Source organism: Podarcis tiliguerta, assembly GCF_965153285.1.
Source record: "Podarcis tiliguerta genome assembly, chromosome: 5".
NCBI classification, from domain to species: Eukaryota; Metazoa; Chordata; class Lepidosauria; order Squamata; family Lacertidae; genus Podarcis; species Podarcis tiliguerta.
In genome coordinates this window covers 41,873,298-41,895,918 of record NC_139538.1, presented here as the reverse complement: position 1 = coordinate 41,895,918, position 22,621 = coordinate 41,873,298, and the positions used below count along the sequence as shown (strand labels likewise).

Genomic DNA, 22,621 nt, shown 5'->3' with positions numbered 1-22,621 from the left:
CACTTGGCAGTCGCCAGGGACCTATCACATCTTGCTTCAGTAACAAACTTGCTTTCAGTAACAAACTAGTCTGAATCTCACCCTCAGGGCTCAGAGTCCATACAGTACTTAGATTGGGGGGGGGGGGGCGGTAACAGAAAGAAACAAATAAGCACTGTGAATTTGTTCCCTAAGCCATCAAATTCAGAAGAAAGCCTGCTTCTTGTGGCAGACCACCAAGTGAACAAACCATTGTGGCAGAACACCACATCTGACAAAAGGCAGGAAGAGCTCCAAGGTCCATTGGCACAGCTATCTCCAGCATGCTGAAGCTATTTTAGTTTGCATTCCAATCCAGAAAAAGGAATTTCATCCCACCTGTGCCAACACAGTGATGAAGTTTCGGTTCAAGTGAACAGCTTCATAAAGAGCCAAAAGGATAGCCTCATTGGTTCTACAAAAAGAATGTAAGAGAAAAAGATGTGCTGCAGTAAATGAGTGTAAAATAATGGGTCACTTCCCCCGCCCTTACTACCCAGCAACTTTGGATACCCAGAATGATAAACAAAGACATATTTATATTAGAAAGTTGGGTCCCTCAAAAACCCACCCCCTCACACACATAAACAAATCTCACTACAGCCAACCAAAGACAACCAACCTCTCTTACCACCAAGGAAGCATAACAAGCGAATAGAAAGAGAACCCACACAAGTGACGCTGACACAAAACCGCACACATACACTAAGTAGAATAATAGAAGCATCGCCACCCCACACACCATTCCCCCTCCCCCTCCCCCTCTTTTCTTCCCAGTCTAATACTGCATGCAACACTAATGTATCACAACAAATGTAACTGATCTGTAGAAAACACAACTTGAAAAAATGTATTTTTGTAATTTTGTAATTTAATGAAAATTATTTTTAAAAGAAAAAAAAGCTGGGTCCCTGCAGGGTATTCCACGCCCCCCCCCCGGACTTCCAAACCCACTAGACACCTAGCAAAAATCTACACATACCCCATATGCATTGATAGAAGGTAACTTTTACTTTATACAAATGTAGTCGTCCACCCCAATTTATTGCAGCACTTAACATTTATTTATTGCACTTCACATATAGCACCCTGCTCTAGTTATCCCCAGCCCCAAATAAGAAGGAAGGAATATTAAGGACAAAGGAAAGATCATAGCATCTACAACCAACTGGTCAACTTGAAGCACACAGGATAGGTATGGCCCCAGAAGGTTGCAGGCATCAACAATGTTTTTGTTTGCTTGACTGTGGCAAAATTTCTGATGTGGTCATCAGTGCCAAATAATTTACTTGTATCTGCTCAAAAACATGGATATCCAAATGCCATGTATGGTAACTCCTCCTTCCTATTTGCCCCCATTTCCATTCCAGTTTCAGTGCGTAAGAATAGAAATGCTATACCCTAACCATCTGACTAAAACTTCTGCTAATTCACTCATGTACCAGACTGCCTGCTGCCATCTCTAGTCCTGGCTGCTGAGCTAGAGTTAAATTTCTCTTGCTTTATATTTTTAAGTTAAATGTCAGCAATGGATAGCATTTTATACTCCTCAATCAAAACAGCAAATTGCTATCTGCTGGGTGCACTTACTGAACGGAGATTTTCTCATCTGCATCAGCTATGAACATGCTGCCGACCTGTGGAAATAAGCAATATTGCACAGCATTAGGGTCTATAGAAATTTTCCCTCAAGCTGAGCAGGCACACAATTCTTAAAGTAAAATGGGCACTATATATTTTCAGGGGAGCCAGAGTCATAGCCTAATGTAGCATATATAAGAAAATCATTTTCATTTTCTTTTACAAGCATTGGACTGGGCCCCTGGCACAGCAAACACTGACCAGCAAAACACACACACACACACACACACACACACACCCCTTACCATGTTAGTCAACGCTGAGAAAAAGCCACTCTGGTGTTCTTCTTCCTTGTCTTTATACTGCCTAAAAAAAGAGGACAGCAACAGATAGATCAAGCCATGATGCTGCCAACCTAGGTGTGCAAAAAAGATTTGACTCAAATTCTTAACAGTATTTAAAGAAAAGAGGAATAGTCAGCTTTTGCCCACTTCCTATTTTCAAAGCGTGTCTTCCAACTCTACAATTCTATTATTCTAAGTAACTGATCCCACATCAGAGCTCATATGTGGACATTAGATGAAGTGAATAACAAAGTTGATCCACTCTTAATCATTTCTACAGGGTTAGATGTTTATTTCAAAACTCCTATAACCAAAATAGATTTTCTGTCAGAAGCAATACACAGCAATTCACTTAGTCTTCTATCAGTGGTGGAGCAGAAGATGTTACAGACAGTTCACAAAAAGGTACAGCCAATGGCAATTAAAGGAAGAAGGAAGTAAATGCAATCCTGGCAGTTCCCCTGTGAAACCAAACCTCTACTACGCAAGGCCAAAAACAGATTTCCTGATTGGAATGACAGCAGGAATACAACGTCTCAAAGATCTAGACATTTTCAGGCAGCCGAAGCAAGCAGCTGACAGGCACATCAGCAAGTTTTCTCAGAAGGGGATGTTAACTCCTTTTGCTGCTGTAAAAAAAAGATATGCCTTAACTTGACTTACCGGTTGTATTCTGATAAAGCCTGAGCAACTACAAGACCCATTCCCTGTAAAAACAGAGAAAGATGTTGAGTTCTACTCCCTACAGTTACAGCCACACAGCAAGTGCAGAGCAGAGACAGAGCCCTTTGCCCCCCAAAAGCTTATTCTCCAAATTACCCCCAATAATTTATAGCACTAGATCCATATAAGCTACAGGGATCAGGCTTCTGTCATTATCTGACAAGATCATACTGCATGTCCCTCTCGATGTAAGACTCATTTCAAGTAAGCCAGGCTTTTGCAGTGGTAAGAATATCAGATTAGGACTGGAAGGCCCAGGTTCAAATCAATATGCAACCTTGAAGCTCACTGGGGGGCAACAGCACTCCCCTCCCCCCGGGCTTAATTTATTTTACAGGTTGCTGAAGGTATAAAATTATGGTGGGAAGAGAGCTATGTATGCTGCCTTGGGTACTCTGGAAGAAAGATATGAAAACAATGGAACTAAAGTTCTGTATTACCAGTTCTATAGGTGGAGGCAAAAGCTATGTCCCCAAATTAGGACTATACCCTTTGGCAGGAAAAACATGTGGAGGCTTCACATTGCTACAGATCCCATTAATTTCTCATTCAAAGATTTTTTTGTTTCTTCGTTAAATATTTTATTGCATTACTTATATCATAGATTTATTCCTCTCTTACACTGTGGAATACTTCAGTCATGATCATGGAAATCAGAGCTTCTGAAAATGTCTTGGGATTTTAAAAAAATTAATTCAGTTCAGCTCCTTGTTGTATTCCTAGTCCTCTGGATAATGTGCAATACTCACAGCACTTAATCCATCATACTCACATTGAGGGTGGCCTCATCATCTATGATGGACAGCTTCACTATATAAGGATTCACAGACTGTAGTGGGAAGAAGGAAAGTCATGGGTTATCATGGGTTAGCTTAGTGACTCAGCAAAGCCAACACAGCTTCATGAAAAGGTCTTGCCCGTCTTATGATGCCAGGGGACACACGTGCCTGTCAATTTAAACCACGAGACTCTAGGTCCACTCCTCCTTTCAGTGCAGTAGCCTCACATACAAATGAGAGCGCCTCCAAGATACTGAGAGTCATGGTCACATTTTACACATTAGCCTTCATTATTTCAACGGTTAGGGAAACAGTAAACAAGCCAATATATTCAATACTGCATCCATCTAGTGCCAGTGTCCATCAGTATAGCAGTTTTCTATGCTCCTGGTTGAACAGCGTTCTAAATAAAGAGGTACCCATGTCTCATACATACATACCCACCATGCAACACTCATTATAGAGAGTGCCTAACACAGACTGGTTCATATATGAGAGATAGACCAGCGCAGACTGAAACATCTGGGACCAAAGGAATTGCAATCCCATTAACAACAACCTTATGCTCACAGCTTTAGTTTAGTTCAGTGATTATTATCAGTGCCTAAACGGAGCCAAATACTGGGAAGGGAAAAGCAACAATTCAAGAAAAATTGCCATTACAGGATGGTAACGCAAAATACAGAGAAGCATCTGTCATCTTAAGGACAGATAAATTCAGCGTGCTATGAGCTTTTGGAGGCATGTACCTACTTTATCAGCTACAAGGACAGGGATAACCAAAAGTTAGCAGACTAAGAGTCAAGCTAAATGCAGCAGACTAAGAGAGGAATAGGTAAGACAGCTAGAACCAGAAAAAAGATGTCTGACAGTATACTCTATACATATCTACTCAGAAGAAAGTCTCAATGAATTCAACGACACTTGCTCCTACTAAGTGTGTATAGGAAAAGCTTTACCTACTTCATATCTGTGTGTTCTGACAGCTGTTACAACACAGCAGGAATAAAAAAATTGAATTTTCTTTACACATATGCACACACAAATTTAAATATGTTAAATCTATTGTAAGCCACTCTGACAGTCATTGACTGGAGGAACAGCAACATCTAAGGCCCCAAATAACTGACATCTTTCAGACCTTTCTGAAATCCCTGTGTATGAACCAAAGGCTTTCTTCACTCAGGAGCAGTTCAAAGGACAGAAGTCAAGACACTGGGCATTTTGTGAAATGATTAAAAAACAGTTATTATTGGCATCCTTGAAGTGAAGACCCTCCCCTTAGATATGAGTGCCTTGGCACATTTCAAGTGTCTTTTCTTCAGTCATGAATAACAGCAACTCAGAACCACCCCAGTAATGTCAGGATCACACCACCACTGAACCAGACACACAGTTTCCGATCTATGCACAACATTACAGATGTTCAGTTTAGTACAGTGGACGCTCGGGTTGCAAACTTGATCTGTGCGGGAGGCACATTTGCAACCCGCAGCAATTGCAACCTGCAGCGCCGTGTCTGCGCACGCGTGGGTCGCAATTCAACGCTTCTGTGCATGCACGACTGCCGAAACCCGGAAGTAACCCATTCCGGTACTTCCGGGTTCGGCGCAGTGCACAACCCGTAAACACGCAACCTGAAGCATCTGTAACCTGAGCTATGACTGTACTTTTACTTTAAAAATATAAATGATGTTTTCTCACAAGTAAAAGCGCTTAGCACCAGGGCAGCAGAAGGAAACACAATGCTATTCCTGTAGTCATGATGGTGCCATGAGTTAAGTACATTTAAAATGAGAAACTGCACATACTCAAGAGGATTTCTTTCTTATTTATCAGAGTCAGTAGGGTTTCGCTCTAATAGATCAAGGATGTAAGTGCACAGGGGTGACGAAGGAGTGCACCTGCCTTCCCGGCTACGTGTGTTTTATTTTCTCTCTTGATTCTCTTCCTCCTCTTTTCCTGGGGAGGCCATGGATTTCTTGGTTGCAATTCTTTGCAGTTTGGAAAAACTTAACTCTTGCCTAACTCCAACTCAGTCCCACATGAGTCATGTGTAATCCATGAGGAAAGGTAGAAAAGTGTTTTTAAAAGAAGAAGAAAAGGCTAATATGGACTGGTGTCTTGTAACATAAACCCCAGCAGAGCATAATGCCCCCAGCTCTGCATCACAAGAACACTTAAAATGGAGGGAGAGATGAGAACATTCCTCACAAATTTAAACTTAGGAAAGGAAGGGGAGAACAAAAAAAACAACCCCTAATCTGTGGAAAGTGTGCTTCCTGAATGTATATTCCAAACATGGCACTGCTATCTGCAGCAAGAGATTAACAATATGCAGCTGAACCTGTTCATTTATTTGGTGTATAATCATTTAAAAAAACAACCTTTTCATCTCCCAGGGCAGAATTAATAAACAGAATAGCTTTGCCCCCAGGCCTCTGCACTTTCAGATCTTTTCTTTTACACAATCTTTACGACTGTTCAATGTACTGAAGGCCTTTGACCTTTCTACATAGTTACCTTGATTAGATGAGGAGATAGCTTTGAAGACACTAAGATAAACAGAGCTTTGTTTCACCTAAAAGGGCTATTTGGTCCTGCACCATAATTTCCCATTACCACTTTGGGTGCAAGGGCCTGCCACAGCTAGGAGATCCTATCAGTGAGGTCTCTAATACCCCCAAGGCCTAAGCTTTCTACAAGAACAGTCACACCTTGTTCTGCATCTTCCTTTACTTATTGCAAAACACAGTTATTCTTTTGGAACGACTTTACCCAGTTCTCTGGTGAATCTTGGTTGTCCTTCAATTCCACAGCTATGAATCTTAGTTAGGCTCCTGTACAGTTCTCAGCACACAATCATCCCATTCCTGACTTTAGAAATTCCTCTAAAAGAGAAAAGGCACTGCAAGGTTTCTGAAGTGATCTCCACAGGATATGGTATGAAGGGACAGATGGCTACTACAGATGGTCATGGATTTTTAGGACTAGAAGTGGAACTTCAAGCACATTGCATTTTGTGCAGCTACAGAGTTAACCAGAACAGGGGCTCAGCCTCTCACCCCCAGTTCTCACCAGAAGCATCACGCCACCTGGTGGTGCTTGTATTGCAGTAACTGCAGTGATTAAAAGGTATCACTATTTAGCCATCTTAAATCGACTCAGCATTTTTCTGAGCTAGCATATTAACATTTTAAAACTGGCAACATGGGTTATTTTTTTAAAAGGACATGAGCTTAAATAGAGTGGTACCTCTAGTTATGAACTTAATTCATTCCAGAGGTCTGTTCTTAACCTGAAACTGTTCTTAACTAGAGGCGTGCTTTCGCTAATGGGGCCTCTTGCTGCCGCTGCGCCGCCGGCATATCCTGGGGCAAAGTTCTCAATTTCCGTTCTCATCCTGGGGCAAAGTTCTCAACTCAAGGTAACTCTTCCAGCTTAGTGGAGTTTGTAACCTGAGGCATTTGTAACTCGAGGTACCACTGTAATGTTAAAGCTTTACTCAGTTACATGCAGTGTACATATTGTTATCATAAAAAATTTAAACAGATTTCATAGATGTAGGCAGTTTTAATTCTATCAAGGTCTAATTATATTTTAATGAGAGTATTTTAATGATTTATTCTTCTTTTTTAGCAGTTCCTACTTTTTATCTGTAAGCTGCCTTGAGTCCCAACAATGAAAAAGGTAAGGTATAAATAAATATATTATAATAGTAGTAATTATAATAAGATTCCAAACAATAAAAGTAACCAAACTGTCACAAATAAGGTTAAACAAAAAAGCAATTAGTTTTACTTCATATTAAATCACATGAGCAGGTAATTTCAAGATGGCTGTCACTTCACATCAGCTGACTGGATTTACTTGGTACCTTCAGTATTGATGCTTACTATTAAACCCCTGTACAGCTTAGGACCTGGGGACTAGCTTATGATTGACTTCTTCAGAAGCCTTTTCCTACCTTTGGAATGTACCTGCCAGGGAGGTAAACTTTGCACATATTTTACATTTCGTAAATACTTTTTTCATTTCCCCAGATTTTTAAAACAGCATCTAGGAACATAGCTCAAGGAACATAGGAAGATGCCCATTGTCCTATGTAGCTCAGTTCTGTCTACACTGACTGGCAGTGGCTCACCAAAATTTTAGACAGGTGTCCTTCCAAGTGCTACCAGGAGATGCCAGGGATTGAACTTAAGGCCTTCTACATACAAAAGAGATGTTCTTCTACTGAGTTACAGCCCTTCCCCTTAAAACCAATCTGAATTGCTTTTATCATTCTGCTTGTTAATCTTTATCCATCATTGTTTTATCATCATTTATGAGTTGCCCTAGGAGTAGACATAAAGGTCAGGAGACCAATAGATAGAATGTATAAGTAACAATTTCAAGGCATATTTATAGTGATTTCATAGCTATAATTGAATGAAAAGAGACTAATGGAAATTATGTAACTGTATCAGTTTAACAAACGTGCTTTGTTCTGGTTACCAAACCATAGTAAGGAGGTTCCACTCCCTCCTTTCCCCAATACACACCCTCCCAAATCTGGATTTTCTTATTGCTTGTAGGCAGGAGTGGGGAGCACAAGATGAAACCAGGCTAAGGCTGCAAAGCCTACACTTAATTTTCTAAAACCTAACTGCTTATATGCACACATCTTCAACATTTCCCTCACTAGAATATCACGATTTATGAGATTCTGAAAGAAACCATGATCTAAAATTGACTGCCATTCTGATTACTGTGCCTTAAACCAATTCTGATATCACACTAGAAAGCTTAAGTATGGTACCATGAGGTGTTAAAATTGTCAAACTATGGGTTTTGAACTAGTTATGGCCATGGTTCCACCTTCAGAAGCCACTGCAGTCAAGGACTGGAGGACTGGCTGTACAGAAGCAGCTTGCCTGTATAATTTTTAAAGTTCAAATCATGGCCTGGGTTCTGCATTATGGTTAGCGCTGCAAACCACAGTCTGGGTGGGGTTTGAAATGAGACCTTCCACAAAACAAGCTGAACAGACTTTGTTACAGCAGGCGTGGGTAACCTCCTGCCTGCAGACCAAGCCACAGCCACCTGCCCTATACCTGCCATATATGGCGTCAGGCATGGGACAGGGGAAAATCTGGCTCCAAAAGGAGGTTTGCAAACACCACCAATCAGTTGACCCACAGTGCCTGCAAACCCCTATGCAAAGTACTGAGCAAGATTGCCCTTTGAAAGGGACATTAAAGTCATAAGATTCCTGAGGGGAAAGTGATTGGCCGATGGGTGGCTCCAGCCACCTGTCAAACGTGGCCCATGAGGGTGGGGGAGAAAACAATCTCAACCCCCACCTGCCCAATCAGATCCTGTTCTCCACCGCTGTGTCAGAGATCGCAAAAGGAGGATAATTTGATTCATGCCTAGTCTTAACATGCCATATCCGGATTATAGATAAGTGTTTGTTTCATTCTATTATATTGTTTTTCACTTTAAACATACACATATTTATAGAGATTTATATGTTCTGCCTTAGGATTCAACAGACAGCAGTACCCACCTCTCAGTTTAAGATTATGAAATTACTTGTTTTTATGCTTCCAGAAAGCTTTATGCTTAGGTGTTGGCAACTGGATATCAAAGGGCTCTAAACTAGCGAGGAAATGAATCTATAGATTTAGGAAAGCCCTACCCACAGCTAAATTGCTGCAGTTCATGGAGTCACCTGGGAATAAAGAAAGCCATTGGAGGTAGTAATCAGGGCAATGGACTGAAATTCTATGCTGGTAGGAGCACTGTCTATAAATCAGATTAATGATTTTGCAATAAAAAAAGAATAAGGTGAACCTGGATAAGAAATAAAGACATCAGCAAATATTCTGCTAATCTTGAAGCACATTTAAAACCATGTTTTTGTAAGCAACACTAGAGGGGTTTTTTTTTTTTAATAGACAAGCATTAAAGTCATAAGCAACGAATACGCTCTCAATGCAATTAGATTTCCTTAACTTAATGGAACAATTTAGCAGCCCACGAGGCTCTGGGGGGGAAAAGAGTATGATCAGCAACAGTGTGGTTGAAATGAAAAGACTCTCACAGCTTACATAAAAAACAGAAAAATCCCCCACACCCTCCAACAGAAGATTTGCAATGTTGGAGGCATGACACAAATGCATGCAATTCTAATGTCTCTCCAGACTGACCAGGAAAAAAATCTACTATTTTCTCAAATCATACTAACTGCTTTTTACAGCACCACATACATATAAATTCTCTCAGCTGTAATGCCAAGCCAAGACAACCCCTAGGAGAAAAATTAAGCCTTATGCAAGCCTATTTTCCCCAGGAGGGACTTCCAAATGACTTTATCTGAAACAGACTACTCCAGTTGACCCTCATCTAATAACAGCAAAACAATAACCTTTTCTTTCTCTGAGGATATTTCCACTGACCTAAGTTTGCTTTTAGATTTGGGAATGCTATTAGCATTGTTTCTGTGTTTCTGACTGAAGTATGCACTAACATCCCAAAGGGACTACAGAAATATGAAACCACCTGATACATCTTGTTTCCACATCCAGACATTATGGATTTCAGCATCTATTAGATAACAGTGAGATCAAATCCTGCATACTAGGCAAAATGATAGAAGCCATAATAAAAATACTGTGCCTCATGCAAACTGGAGAAAATAACAAGTAATTGGAAAGCATCAGAAACACATGCACACTATTCCCTCAAGGAACTGTGTGCTACATAACGTACCAGGTCATCCACTGATCACATGGCCATCCATTCTATCAAGGGTGTTAATAGTTTGACAGGCTACCCAGTTAGCTGCCAAATCATACACATTATGGGGTCTGAAAACCTAACTAGAAACTCCCACTTTTTTAAGAAGGGGCAGAAGCTTGCACCACAATTGTTCCCTTACTAAAAATATGTACTTTATAGAACAGCTTTCCTTGTACTTATAAGCAAAGAACTGTAGGATTATTTCTAAACACATACACAAAGTACACTGGAAACACAGAGATACTACTAAAATGGATACAGTACAAAACTTTTCATCTGGATGCAAGCAGGACACAATTTTTCAACATGCTCTAAGCTCACATTCTAGCACACCAGGACAAAAGTCAATAATTCCACTCACTATCCTCACCTGGTGAGTGCAACAACTACCAGCTTTCCTCTCAACCTTGTAACTAGAGTGCAACTGTGCCGACAATCGCTACCTACCTCTCTTACTACAAGGTTGAGAGAAAGGCTGCTGCTTATTTCGTTGTTGTATTTCTGAGGCACCTCAGGAGAAAAAGTCCCAGAACTCCACTCCAGCTTGAAACCCACAAGAGAGAGATGGGGACTGTCCTGTAGCTATACTGTTTCCCAGGAACAAAGAAGTTGGAGAAAACAAATGGGGCTCCTTTTCACAATGCACTTTCAAGGCACTTGGAGCATAGTGGAAATGCAGCACAATTGCAGAAACAATCTGCCACCCTAGGAGAGTGGAAATTGTTCCTGGCCGTGCATGATGCTTTCAAGGGCAGGAATCTGCCCATTGGAGAAGGGGCAGGGTCCTGGCAACCACCATTTTTTAATTGACAACTAAAGCCAAGCAAACTTTGTAAACCCCTAGGGCAGGGATGCCCAAACTTTTTTCTAAGAGGGCCAGATTTGATGAAGTGAACATGCATGAGGGCCGACCAAAGTTGTAAAGATGTTGAGCTTTTTTTGGGATTTTACCCCAGGAAATAAACTGCCACAGGGACTGGATTAAATTGACCGTTGGGCCAGATTTAATATCACAAGATAGGCTTTGGGGAAAACTAAGCACCTCAAACATAGACAGACGTCTACTGTGTCTCATCGGCAGTTTATATGAAAACACTCGGGTCCGGGTTAGGTGTGACTGACAGGGCCATTTATCCAAGGAAATCCAAACCTACCATGGTGTTAAACAAGGCTGTGTCCTTGCGCCTACTTTATTCAACTTCTATATTAACTCCTTAGTAGGAAACATGGAGAAAGAAAATGCCCACCCCCCTAAATTGGATGGTACACCCCTCCCGGTTCTCTTATATGTGGATGATGCAGTTCTAATTTCCTTCTCCTGTATAGGCCTAAGAAAACTTCTAAGATCTCCCACTGTTTATTGTAATGCCATACAATTAACAATTAACTATAGCAAATAGAAAGTTATGGTGTTCTCTAAAAAAAGAAAGACACAAATGGAGAATTGACAATCGACCTATTGAACAGGTATCATCTTTTAAATACCTGGGTTTAACCTTCCAGGAAAAGGGCCCGTGGCATTAACAGGTTAAAAATACTATTGTAAATGCCCAAAGATCTACCAAAGCTATTATAACGTTTTTCTATGGAAAAAGGGACCAATATATTCCAGCAGCCTCCCAGGTCTTTGCTGCAAAAATATTAACACAACTGACATAATGCTCTCAGATCTGCAGCTTCTTAAACCTTGCTCCCTTAGAATCATTCCAAACTAAGTTCTATCACTGCCTGCTAGGGATCCCTTCTTGTGTGTCTAACATAGCTGTCCGCCTGGAGGTCGGGCAAATCCCTGTTGGTGCTCAGATATGGAATCTGAAGATCCATTATTGGTTAAAACTTATCTTTTTCCCTGTTGGGTTGGCACCCTTAACCCTACTGGATTCCTACCAATCCAAATGGAAAGCTACACTGCATGAAAAGCTAAGAGGCTTGGGGTTTCCCCCACAGGCCCTGATAGCTGTAGGTTATGAGAAAGCTGGAGCAATAATCCGCCAATGAATTTGGGATGTGGAAATGCAATGCCACATGAGCGAGATGAATAAACACCCAGCAATAAAAGATAATGGGAGAGGATTTACCCCAGCAAATTATTTGTCAAAATTACAAACACCTAAATACAGACAGTCATTTACCCTCGCAAGATTCAACGTGCTGCCATCTGCCTTATTGCAGGACAGATTCGAGGGTAAACCATACGCAGAACGAGTCTGCCCCTGCGGCTTGATGGGGGTAGAAACTGTCTCTCATGCCTCGTTACGCTGCCGTTTCTATGGGGATATACGCTCGGTATTTATTACCCCTGCTATGCAAAAATCTCCAAATGATTCCGAACTTCAATGTCTAAAATCCCTGGTAGAGAACAAGGATCCCAAGATCACGTTAAGGGTAGCCAAATTCTGTGCAATTGCCATAAAACTTAGGGAACAAACTGTGCTATCATAATGATTAAGGCCTTAAATGATAATTTTAGGTTATATGTTAATAACTAAGTTTTAATTTATATATTTTTAAACTGTTGCTATATCTGTATTGTCCCTGTTATACCTAATTGCATATTCAAATGTATTCCTATTGTGTTTTATGACTTCCTTGATATTGTATGTGGGCTGGAATTGGTCTGTGACCAAAATAATAAAATTCATTCACACTTTGGGCATGCGTGCCCTAGGGGGTAAGGTACACGTTTTCCATATGAATTACTCACCTCATATTTTCTGTAGTTTACTAATAAGGCAAGCAGGACAACAGCTTCATAACCATGTTCCCTGCGACTGGGGAGACTGGAGAGGATCTAAAATCAAGAAAAGGAGTAACTTAGATTAACTACGGTTCTATGCTGCAAAGAACAAAGTGATTCTAGACACCTGAACTGAAAAGATGGAGATAAACAACAGGCAAACAGACCCAAAGTCTGTTTCCAAAATGAAACTATACAACTTTAAAAAGGCCTTGACAATCCCCATTTGTATAGAGCAAATTCAAACGAAAATTTTACCTTGAAGAGAATCAGCACATTTGAAGGGAATGAATAGCTGGGTACGGACTTAAGCTGACTGCACTAAAAAAAATTACTTGTCATAGCTTATTAGAGAATTAGGTTCACAGTGCCAAATTTATAAAAGATCTGAATGAAATCTTCTAAAATGTATCCACTGACCAGAACAAAAACAGAAAGACTAAAGCAAGAGAGACATTAACATGCTACTTGGCATTCATCTTAAGTTTCCATTTAAGCAACATCACAGGAACTGCACTATTTATAGCTATGCAGTATGGAAAATTTAACTGCCCAGAGATTTGTGATTTTTTTAGGGGGGGGTGGAACTTACCTGTAAGATAGCTTCAAAGATGCTGTTAATCATCACATACTCCAGAATTGTGTTTTGACTGATGTTATCTGTCACCTGAATTGAGAATCAAAGGGTGGTTGTTGTTTTAAAGAAGTTTCTGGAAGTGACAACACACTTAAAACATGCTCTTATCTACTACTACCCTTGCAAAATTACTGAACTGCACCCACCACTCCACAGTATTTTTGTTGTTTCAAGAAGCAGTGCTCTCAATTACTGAAACTCTCCCATATTCTGTGTAATGAAGCCCATTATTTGTGGGTTCTAGGCATATGTACTAGGGCTACAGTGAGGTTACTGATTTTGGTATACACTTTAATGATTTTACTTAGTACAATACTAATGCTATCTTATCACTTATATAATTTCACCTGAACCATTTTGTTCTGGGCTATCTTCTATCCCTATGGGTGCTTTCTAAATATTGCTAGTAATAAAATCATTATTTCCAACACCAGAAGATTCATCACAATGCTTCTTGCTACATTCCTACCATTGAGCTCTGGATAGAGGGAAGCTGAAAATCTCTGTTAGAAAATAGGACTTAGGCTGGAGACTCTTGAAACTTAAGACTTTACTTGGCAGAGCTTTAGGGATGTGCTTGAGGTACAGAAGCTCACATACTTGCATTAATTATGGGTTGGCCTACCTCTCACCCTGCCCTCAGGGTGATTTTCCTTGTTCATTATTAGCTATTGGGAAAAGTTGTAGGATAGGATAGACAAGATAGACATTTGTAAAGAAAGAAAAACAATGCAAACTTGCAACAAAAAAGAAACCAATTTCTCACAGGTAGATATCAGCAACAAATACAAAACTCTCTGTAAATTAGTAAATCTTCCCTAAAATAATTAAGGGTATCAAACTTCCCTCCATGAGATGGATACACTGAACAATCTTAAAACAGGGTCTATACATAAGAGTACATTCCTGCCTGTGACAGGAAAAGAGGCTTCACATTAAATGTACTAACACAATACTTATATCCAAGACTGTAATTTAGACAGCAGTCATCTCTATAACAGGAATACTGATCAGCTGGAATGGAAAGTTCCTCTGCCTTAGAAATTAAGAATTCCTTGCTAATTCACAAACAACAATTTCCAAGTTTTGAAAGTGCATGCTTTTTATAGTTGACTCTCTATTGTCTATTACTTACAGTCACCAAACAGAGTAATAGCTTCAGGCACAAACTCTTGAGACTTTCAGAGCCTTCTGCACATAGCAGAGCATCCAGACTCTCCATCAGATTCTAGAGGGGGAAAAGTTACTATGAACCACAGCATATCCATTACTTCTCACAACCCCCACACAGATGCTGTACCCGATACAGTACTAGGAACATAGGACGCTGCTTTAGCCTGAGTGAGACTACAGGCCCATCTAGCTCAGTCTTGTCTACACCAAGGGTTGTCAACCTGGCCCCTACTGCCCACTAGTGGGCATTTCAGGATTCTAGGAGGGCGGTAGGGGGTTCTACGGCACAAGCTGAAACCTCCTTCCATCGAGCACTGGTGGGCAGTAAGGAAATTTTAACATCAAGAAAGATGCCTTAGTGAGCAGTAGGTATAAAAAGGTTGACTACCCCTGGTCTACACTGACTAGCAATGGCTCTCCAGGACTTCAGGCAGGGAACATTCCTAGCCCTACCTGGATATGTCAGGGATTGAATTTAGGACCTTCTGCATGCAAGGCAGATGCTCTGCCACTGAGCTATGGCCCTTCCCCACAGAGTTTAATCATGATCCTTGATGGGAAGGATCTATGTTAGTAAAATTCTAGGTCAAGAATGAGGAACCTTTGGCTCTCTGAATATGGTTGACTTCAAATGCCCATCAGCCTCAGCCAGCATGGCTAAGGTAAGAGGTGATGGAAGTTGCAGTCCAACATCTGGAGGACCACAGGTTCTCCATCTCTGGTCTAAATGAAGCTGTCTTGCATACATACTATTATGTCTGGTCCCCTATGTTATGGCTTTACAAAAGCTAATAAAAGCTTTCCATTTAAAGAATGTTCTTTCTTTGTAAACTGCACTTTTACTATATATATACTTTGGAATAACTTCTACTCTGCCGCTGGTCTTGGTGTTTTAGAATTCTTAACTTTTCATAACTTATATTTTATTTTGCTAAATCGTATTTTGATTTTGTTGTTAGCTGCCTAGCGTTTTTTATGGAGGGATTTGTATACAAATGTCTTTAATAAATAAATCTGTTTAATTACTTTCATCTCTAGAAGGTATTCTCTAAAAGGTATTCTGTCCCATCATCTAAAACATAAATATTACCAAGTATATATTTCCCAAGGCAGATAACCACAACAAATTAAAGCAACAGTTCTGCCTAAAACTGTGCTTCATCAAATCAAAACCACACAGTGTGGATTGTGACACACAATTTTGTTCCCTCAGAATCTCAGCTGATTTCACAAAAGGAAATAAAAATGTACGCCCAGATGGATGCACAGAGTAGTCTGAGAGTGAAGTGCCAGTGCTTGCATGAAGGATCCTTGAGTGGGGCTTCCTTGCACTGATCTGATTATGCTGTAATTCTCAAGCAAGGTGCTATTATACTGTAATTAGCCTTGCTTCCTTATGGAGCTAATTCGCCCCACACAAAAGAAAACCCAGCTGTGATACATTTAGTTATGAAGCATTTTAAAGGATTTCTATTTTTGCCCTCTAGTTGCAAATCACAGCCTCATTATAGACATTTATACAGTGTCTAAAAGTCAACACATCATTTGTGCAAAAAGCACTATATGCCATTATTTATTCTCTGTTACCAGTACTCAGAGGACAAAGAAAGCTAGCAGAAATATAAGCAACGCATGAGGTTGCATGCAGATATCAACTATATTTGAAATGAGACTGTCCATACCTTGGCCAGGACCTTTAATACTATGGGAGACACTGTAACCAATATATTTAACAATGGATTAACATATCTCTTCCACAAGCACACCATTGCCTCTTATTGCAGTCTCCCTAACCCTCACCGGCAGCACTTTCTTTTATTGCACTCTAGCTAGCCCTCACCTTCATACACAGTTCAGCCTTGTCAAAACCCATTAACATGTTGATGATGTCAAAGCCAGATGTGGATTTGTTCTTCTGATGAACTCCACGGATCAGTGCACACAGCGTCTGTGTCGGAAAGAGAAAAACACTAGAACTGTGAGAAAGCTTTCAGTGCACCAAGAGCCTATTATTATATGCCCTAGACCCTTACAGCTGTATTTTGGGAAGATGTTTACTTTGATTTAGTATAACACAGCAGATTCATATTACATAGTCTTCACTCTCTTCCATGTCCATGCAGGCTGCTTGCCTGTTTTGGAACTTGAAATATGCTTACATAGATTCAGTCTCAATTACTCTCCTGACTGCCAACAAAGTAGCAAAGAAGAGAAACCATTTTATTATTATATAAATGTTAACAGAGGGGATTTTTGGTCTAGCACACTGAACTGACATGTATCTTAGTCAATCTTAATGGGAAGTGGACTCTTTCCTTCATCAACACTGATACAACTGTCATTAGCTGCCTGTTCCTGGGTTTAGCTCCACTGGAGACACAAAATGTAGAGTACAGCACCTGTAATGCATTGACCACTCTGATAGGATGTTCTTCTCCCAAAGCCCGGATGCAGCGCTGGAACAAACAGTTAATATTATCTTTTATCTTCATCAGCTCTTCGCCATCTAGAGACTCCAGCTTCCCTTCCAGGTACTCCAAGTTCACCTGTCAAGACAAAGGGAAAAGGGAAAAGCCAATTCATGGAGTCACTGAGGACATGGCTAAAGGTGGAAAATTGCTACATAGATGAGTAAACATGAAGAGATGATTAGAAGACAGTGGATGTTTTTGACCTTTGCTATATTACCTTCATGAGGAAGAGCTCCTCCCAAAACCGAGGACTGCATTTACTGGGATCCTCTGTCTGAAAGAGAACGTAATTCCTGTTACAATGGCCACTGTGGATACAAAATATGGATGTCCTTATAGCAGTATTATAACCATTCTAGGTCCAGGAAAACAGGAAACAGCATGCAGAAATGGGCCCTGAGACACACCATATATTCTTCCGCAGTTTATCAATGGTAGAGCCTGCAGAGGTAATTCTAAATGAGGAAATCTCCTGCTGTACAGATATACTCACCTCAAAGCAGGAAAGTAAAAGCATACCCAGAGGCAGGATTCACTGCATTCCCCTTCTCATTCTTAATACTAGATACTACTAATACTAAACTTAGAGAGGAAACCAGAGATAATGCAATAAGGGACAGCTCCAGGGCACCCTGGCTTACACTTCCCAATGGGACTACTTCAGCATAGTAAAATGTATCCTACAGCTGAACAAAATGCCACAATGAGGAGAGCAAAGTCCAATCCTTACCGTAAAGATCTCATCATACATTAGCACAACCTTCTCTTTCAAGGGTTTCTTACTAGCTGAAGATTTCCGGAGCAATCCGCCTTTCTTCTCAGCTTGCGCCATGGCTTGCAATCTATGGATAGAGAGACATGCCACATTTCAGAGCTCTCTCAAGATTAATTTCCACAGCATCCATACGTTTCCAGGTTATGCTCTCTTTAAAACATTTTTAGAGCTTACAAGGCACTTTATAGCTATTAACTACATTACAGCCATCTTAATTTCCTCTGGGCTGCTTCACACATATTTTTTCTACATAAGAGAAAAAATGTACAAAAAATAAGTTTAATAAAATACAAGTGTACATTTGTCCAAATGTGCATAATTCAAAATAGATTTGCACATGATTTTTTTATATGCAATTCTTTTCTTCTTATACCTGCTGCAGGAATCATTTCACATCAGGTATTCTGGACAGAAAGGAAAAGTGTGGAGCATGGAAGATTACAGATTCATTTAAAAAGGTGAGGAACTGGAGAGAAAGTCTTGTTAAAAGTAATCCAACAAATATCTGGCTAAGCCAGAGTCCCAAACAGGAAACCCCAAGCAGGAAGTATAAATTTAGCACCTAAGAAAGTAGAAATTGGTCTACTGAGCACTATAGTTGTATCAGAAGTCCTGCTAAATTAGGAATCCTGCAACACAACTTCACACCAATCTTATACACACAAAAATCTGTACCTGTTAATATAAAAATGCAGTGCACACAAGCCACAGATACACATTTAGAAATATATTATGTAGATACATGCTCCAGGCAGTTAGCATTGACTGAAATTCTAAACATGTACAAATGATGATAAGCACACCTTTGTTTAACATAGGAATTGGCCCAAAGGAATATTTTCTATTCAACAACTATTCTCTACCATTATTGAAAAGTTTGCTTTCCTCTTGTGAGCAAGAAGTCACAAAGAAAGTGTCACACTGCCCTACAATCCCATAGCCTACATTGCAAAAGTCTCCTTTCCTGGGGTAAACTACCAGCCCTCACCCCAATACTAGGATTACTGGATTTAAAGCAACTAGCATCTGTGCTGACATAGACTTATAGAGGTAAAGCAGAAGCTGGGGCATATGGCAGTTCCATTTAGGCACAATAAATAATGCACAGAGCAGCACAAACATGGTAGCACATCTGCAACGCCTAAAGAGCTCCTCATTTCAACTGCTTACAATAGAGAGAAAATACCACAACTTTCTCCTTCATGAGCATTTCCAGTGACTGACATATATTAGCTTCAGCCTACCACACAGAGATTTATCTTCTGCAAACATATGAAGCAGGTCATATAGCAGGACATTTCTTCCACACATTTGTCTGGTCTAAAGGGGCAGGTGCAGAAACATTCACTATTGTTACCTTTGGAACACAATGCCAATCCCTACCAGGTAGTGCAATGCACTACTGGCATCACCTTCTTGTAATTTTCTGTGTTGTATTCAATTAACTTTTATTCCGAGTAGATGCATTGAAGTTAATGGACCTAAGTTAGCCATGGTCACTAATTTCAAGGAGTCTACTCTGAATACAAGTTGGTTGAATACGACCCAGAAAGCTGTAGGAAGGCGATACCAGTAGCACAACATTCTGTTTGTCAGACTCAAAGATTTTTGTGACAAAAATCATAAAGTCGGAGCAAGATCAATAGGACACACTTATGTCCATATACTCTGAGTAGTCTACCGGGAATACAACTAATCACACCATGTCACCACTACTAAAACAACAAGCCATACTTCTGGTTCAAAGTTATTTCATGCGGTTAAAGAACATCCTTGTACACCTAGTCAGGAGTAACAGATTTCAGTTCTTGTGTTGGGTGCCCAGGAAAGCAAAATATTCTACATCCCTTTGTAAAATGAGAGCAAAGAAGCTACAGACTTATCATGCAGATAAGTTCGCGCTTTCAACAAGACTAGAACTGGGACACAGGCTGTCCTAAACTAGACAGAGTACACATGCATATGGGAAATTGCTAGAGGCAACAATTAAGACTGTCTCTTCTATCTTATAGCTGCCTACGTTAGAGAATCCAAAGTAACATGTGGAAAGCTGTTAACAAAAAGTACAAATACCCTCTCATTCTAAAACTTCAAGGGCTTTTTTGGTCTCGTGATCTACAGAAATCACTGGTACAGACCTTCATTCTTCTTCAGTTTTAGAAAAGTAGCTGCTTATTTCAACAAGCTATTACCATGTTTCCAAACAAACACAGCATCATAATTCTAGCAGATTGAAATGCATCCCCAAAGTCTTCAACATCTGAGGGTCCACCAAGGGGCTGAGCAAGAGAGATCAATAGGTGGAATTGGTTATAGCATTCCTCCAGCATCCCAATCCAGAGCAACTTTTTTAAAAGCTTGACCGGGTAGTATGCAATACCCAAGGGTGGGACAGGGCAGGGAGAATTATAGTCAGACAGATTCTGATTTTCAAATAATGCCCTAAGTGCTACCAACAAACAGGAGAAGGATATTGTTATGCCCTGGTTGTGAACCTCTCCAACTTCTCTCTCTAGTCACCGTCGACAGCCAGAGACCAGACCCAAAGTAATGTCTGCCACCACAGACTGAAACCCACTGAAGCAATGTCAGAGTACGCAGCTGCTGTGTTCCTGCATCACCGCCCCTCTGCTTTCTCCAGCCCCTTCGGCCTGTTGTAACAGGCAGAGAAGAAAAGAGGCAACAGAGCAACAGGGCATGACACAGAGCAGCTACATACACAGCTGCTGCCAGACACATTAATTTCTCCTTATCTCATATTATGCAGAAAGACTAAAAAAGAAGAAGCGAGATTAAACATGGACTTTTGCAGAGATGACATTAAAATCGGGAAATACTCTATTGGCACCATACAATTATATGGTGAAACTGAAATATTTCTAGAAATAGAATTTTCTGTTCTAAACATAATATTTTACAGTGCAATATTTCCCTGTCATAGCCTGCAGTCTCATCCCATGACTGAAACTACGTAAGAAGAACTCTGCTGAGCTTATCTTGTCCACCATTCTGGTCTCAGTAGCCAACCAGATGCCAAAGGGAAGCCCCTAGGCAAGGCATGCCTGCAACAGCACTCTCCCATTCCCGGCAAATGATATTCAGAGGCAAGCTCATTTCTTTCTACTACCAGAGTTTAAAACTGATCTACAAGGGAACAAAATTAAGCCCACAATAACCTCAGAATGGCCTCAGTGCCTATAAATTAAGCCTCTTGCGACCCCACATCCAGGAATACATTTGCACACCTAGAACTAATTGGAACTAAGGAAGCCACTTGTGTGTAAGCAATATAGACTCCAACTGCCTCATATTAAGTTGCAAACACACTCCATAGCCAGTGGGGGGTAACATTATTTTATTATCCTGAAACCTACAGCTGAAGTAATGAAGTAGCCAGTTTTTAATTTCAAACTTCTTATCCCGAGAAAGCAAAGCATCTTACCGAAGTTAGTTACAGGTGTGATACAAGTACCTTCCTTAGAATCAGCACTTACAATTTTGATCTTCTTTTGTACAGCTCAGTGTCTAAGAAGTCCCCATGTGAAGCAGCTACTACTTCTGTAATACAAAGAGAAAGGGAAAAAAGAATACAATAAGATCAAGTTTGCAATGCAAGAACCCCTGCTGTCCTGCCATGTTCCGACTCTCAAGTTAAAACCTGCCTGACAATGACTTGATTCACTGCCCAGCAAGTTTAGCTCACGTGTTTCAGATCCCTCCACCACAAAAACACCCAACCGACTGATCTTACTAACACAGAGAGAGAAAATACAGAAGCAAAATGAGAAAGGAGAAGAATTAGAGAAGGAAAAATAAAATAGACACTGTTGGCATAACCAACCACAACTACTTCTAGAGAACGGCAGACAAACGGACGGTAACCCATTAAGAGTTAGACATATCAGTCACAAATATGCAGTTTTATTTATGATATTTAGAAGCATAATATAAGATGTCCCTCTACATCAGAGCCTCTGAACAGCTTACAAAGGATTCCCAAGAATCCACCCCTTATAGCAGGGGTGGGAAGAGTGTAGACTGGAATCTACTGATAGATCTCTAGACAATTTGCAATAAATCAGCAAGCATTCCTGACTCCCAGTTGTTTAAAAATAGCAACAAGATGACTTTTCACACCTAAATTAGGCTGCAGAAATGAAGAACGCTAACCAGGAATGCACTTTTCTGTGAAAGGGTTGTGAGCTTAATTCAGTTATGGTACTGAAAACCAATTCCTGGGCTCAGAATGTACTCAGAGGCACCCTCTTCTTTAATTATAACTGTATGTCTTTTGCTCCTGGCTCTGGTTAATAGATATTGGGACTCTAATAAAGAAGAAAGAATATTTGCCAAGTCTGTAGTCTGTCTACTCTTTCCTGATAGAGCCAATTCTGCTTCATACTTGCGGCAAAAGTGTGCCAGGGACTTTCAGACCATTCTCCAGGCCAATCAATCTCAATTATAATAAACTAACCATCAACACTGGGACACAAACCTCTAATCAAATTTTGCTATTGGAATGTGAGCTGGTGGGCAATGTTACCTCTTGAACTAGAGAGGTATGGGTCCAAATTCCTACTTAGGCATGAATGCAGAT

General features: G+C 40.4%; 1 protein-coding gene and 1 long non-coding RNA gene across 6 annotated transcripts in view; one reads left to right on the top strand and one right to left on the bottom strand.

Moving 5' to 3' along the window:
• Window positions 1–22,621, bottom strand: part of ARMH3 (armadillo like helical domain containing 3) — a 122,216-nt gene that overhangs the window by 96,751 nt on the left and 2,844 nt on the right. For 2 of the 5 annotated variants that reach the window (XM_083443810.1, XM_083443809.1), the window contains exons 2-14: window positions 21,519–21,582; window positions 17,980–18,091; window positions 17,467–17,523; window positions 17,178–17,324; window positions 16,619–16,726; window positions 14,741–14,833; window positions 13,561–13,635; window positions 12,936–13,022; window positions 3,439–3,495; window positions 2,607–2,650; window positions 1,905–1,965; window positions 1,609–1,655; window positions 358–433 (exon numbers count right to left, since the gene is read on the bottom strand). In XM_083443810.1, coding sequence (XP_083299936.1) covers window positions 358–433; window positions 1,609–1,655; window positions 1,905–1,965; window positions 2,607–2,650; window positions 3,439–3,495; window positions 12,936–13,022; window positions 13,561–13,635; window positions 14,741–14,833; window positions 16,619–16,726; window positions 17,178–17,324; window positions 17,467–17,523; window positions 17,980–18,091; window positions 21,519–21,582 — 1,028 coding nt within the window. Of the gene's footprint in view, window positions 1–357; window positions 434–1,608; window positions 1,656–1,904; window positions 1,966–2,606; window positions 2,651–3,438; window positions 3,496–12,935; window positions 13,023–13,560; window positions 13,636–14,740; window positions 14,834–16,618; window positions 16,727–17,177; window positions 17,325–17,466; window positions 17,524–17,979; window positions 18,092–21,466; window positions 21,583–22,621 lie in introns of all 5 variants that reach the window. The other 3 variants (XM_083443813.1, XM_083443812.1, XM_083443811.1) reach the window with 2 other exon arrangements.
• On the top strand, window positions 335–22,377 carry LOC310679126. The gene is made up of 3 exons (XR_014512119.1): window positions 335–446; window positions 18,407–18,482; window positions 21,542–22,377. It is a non-coding gene; the product is annotated as an uncharacterized lncRNA (long non-coding RNA).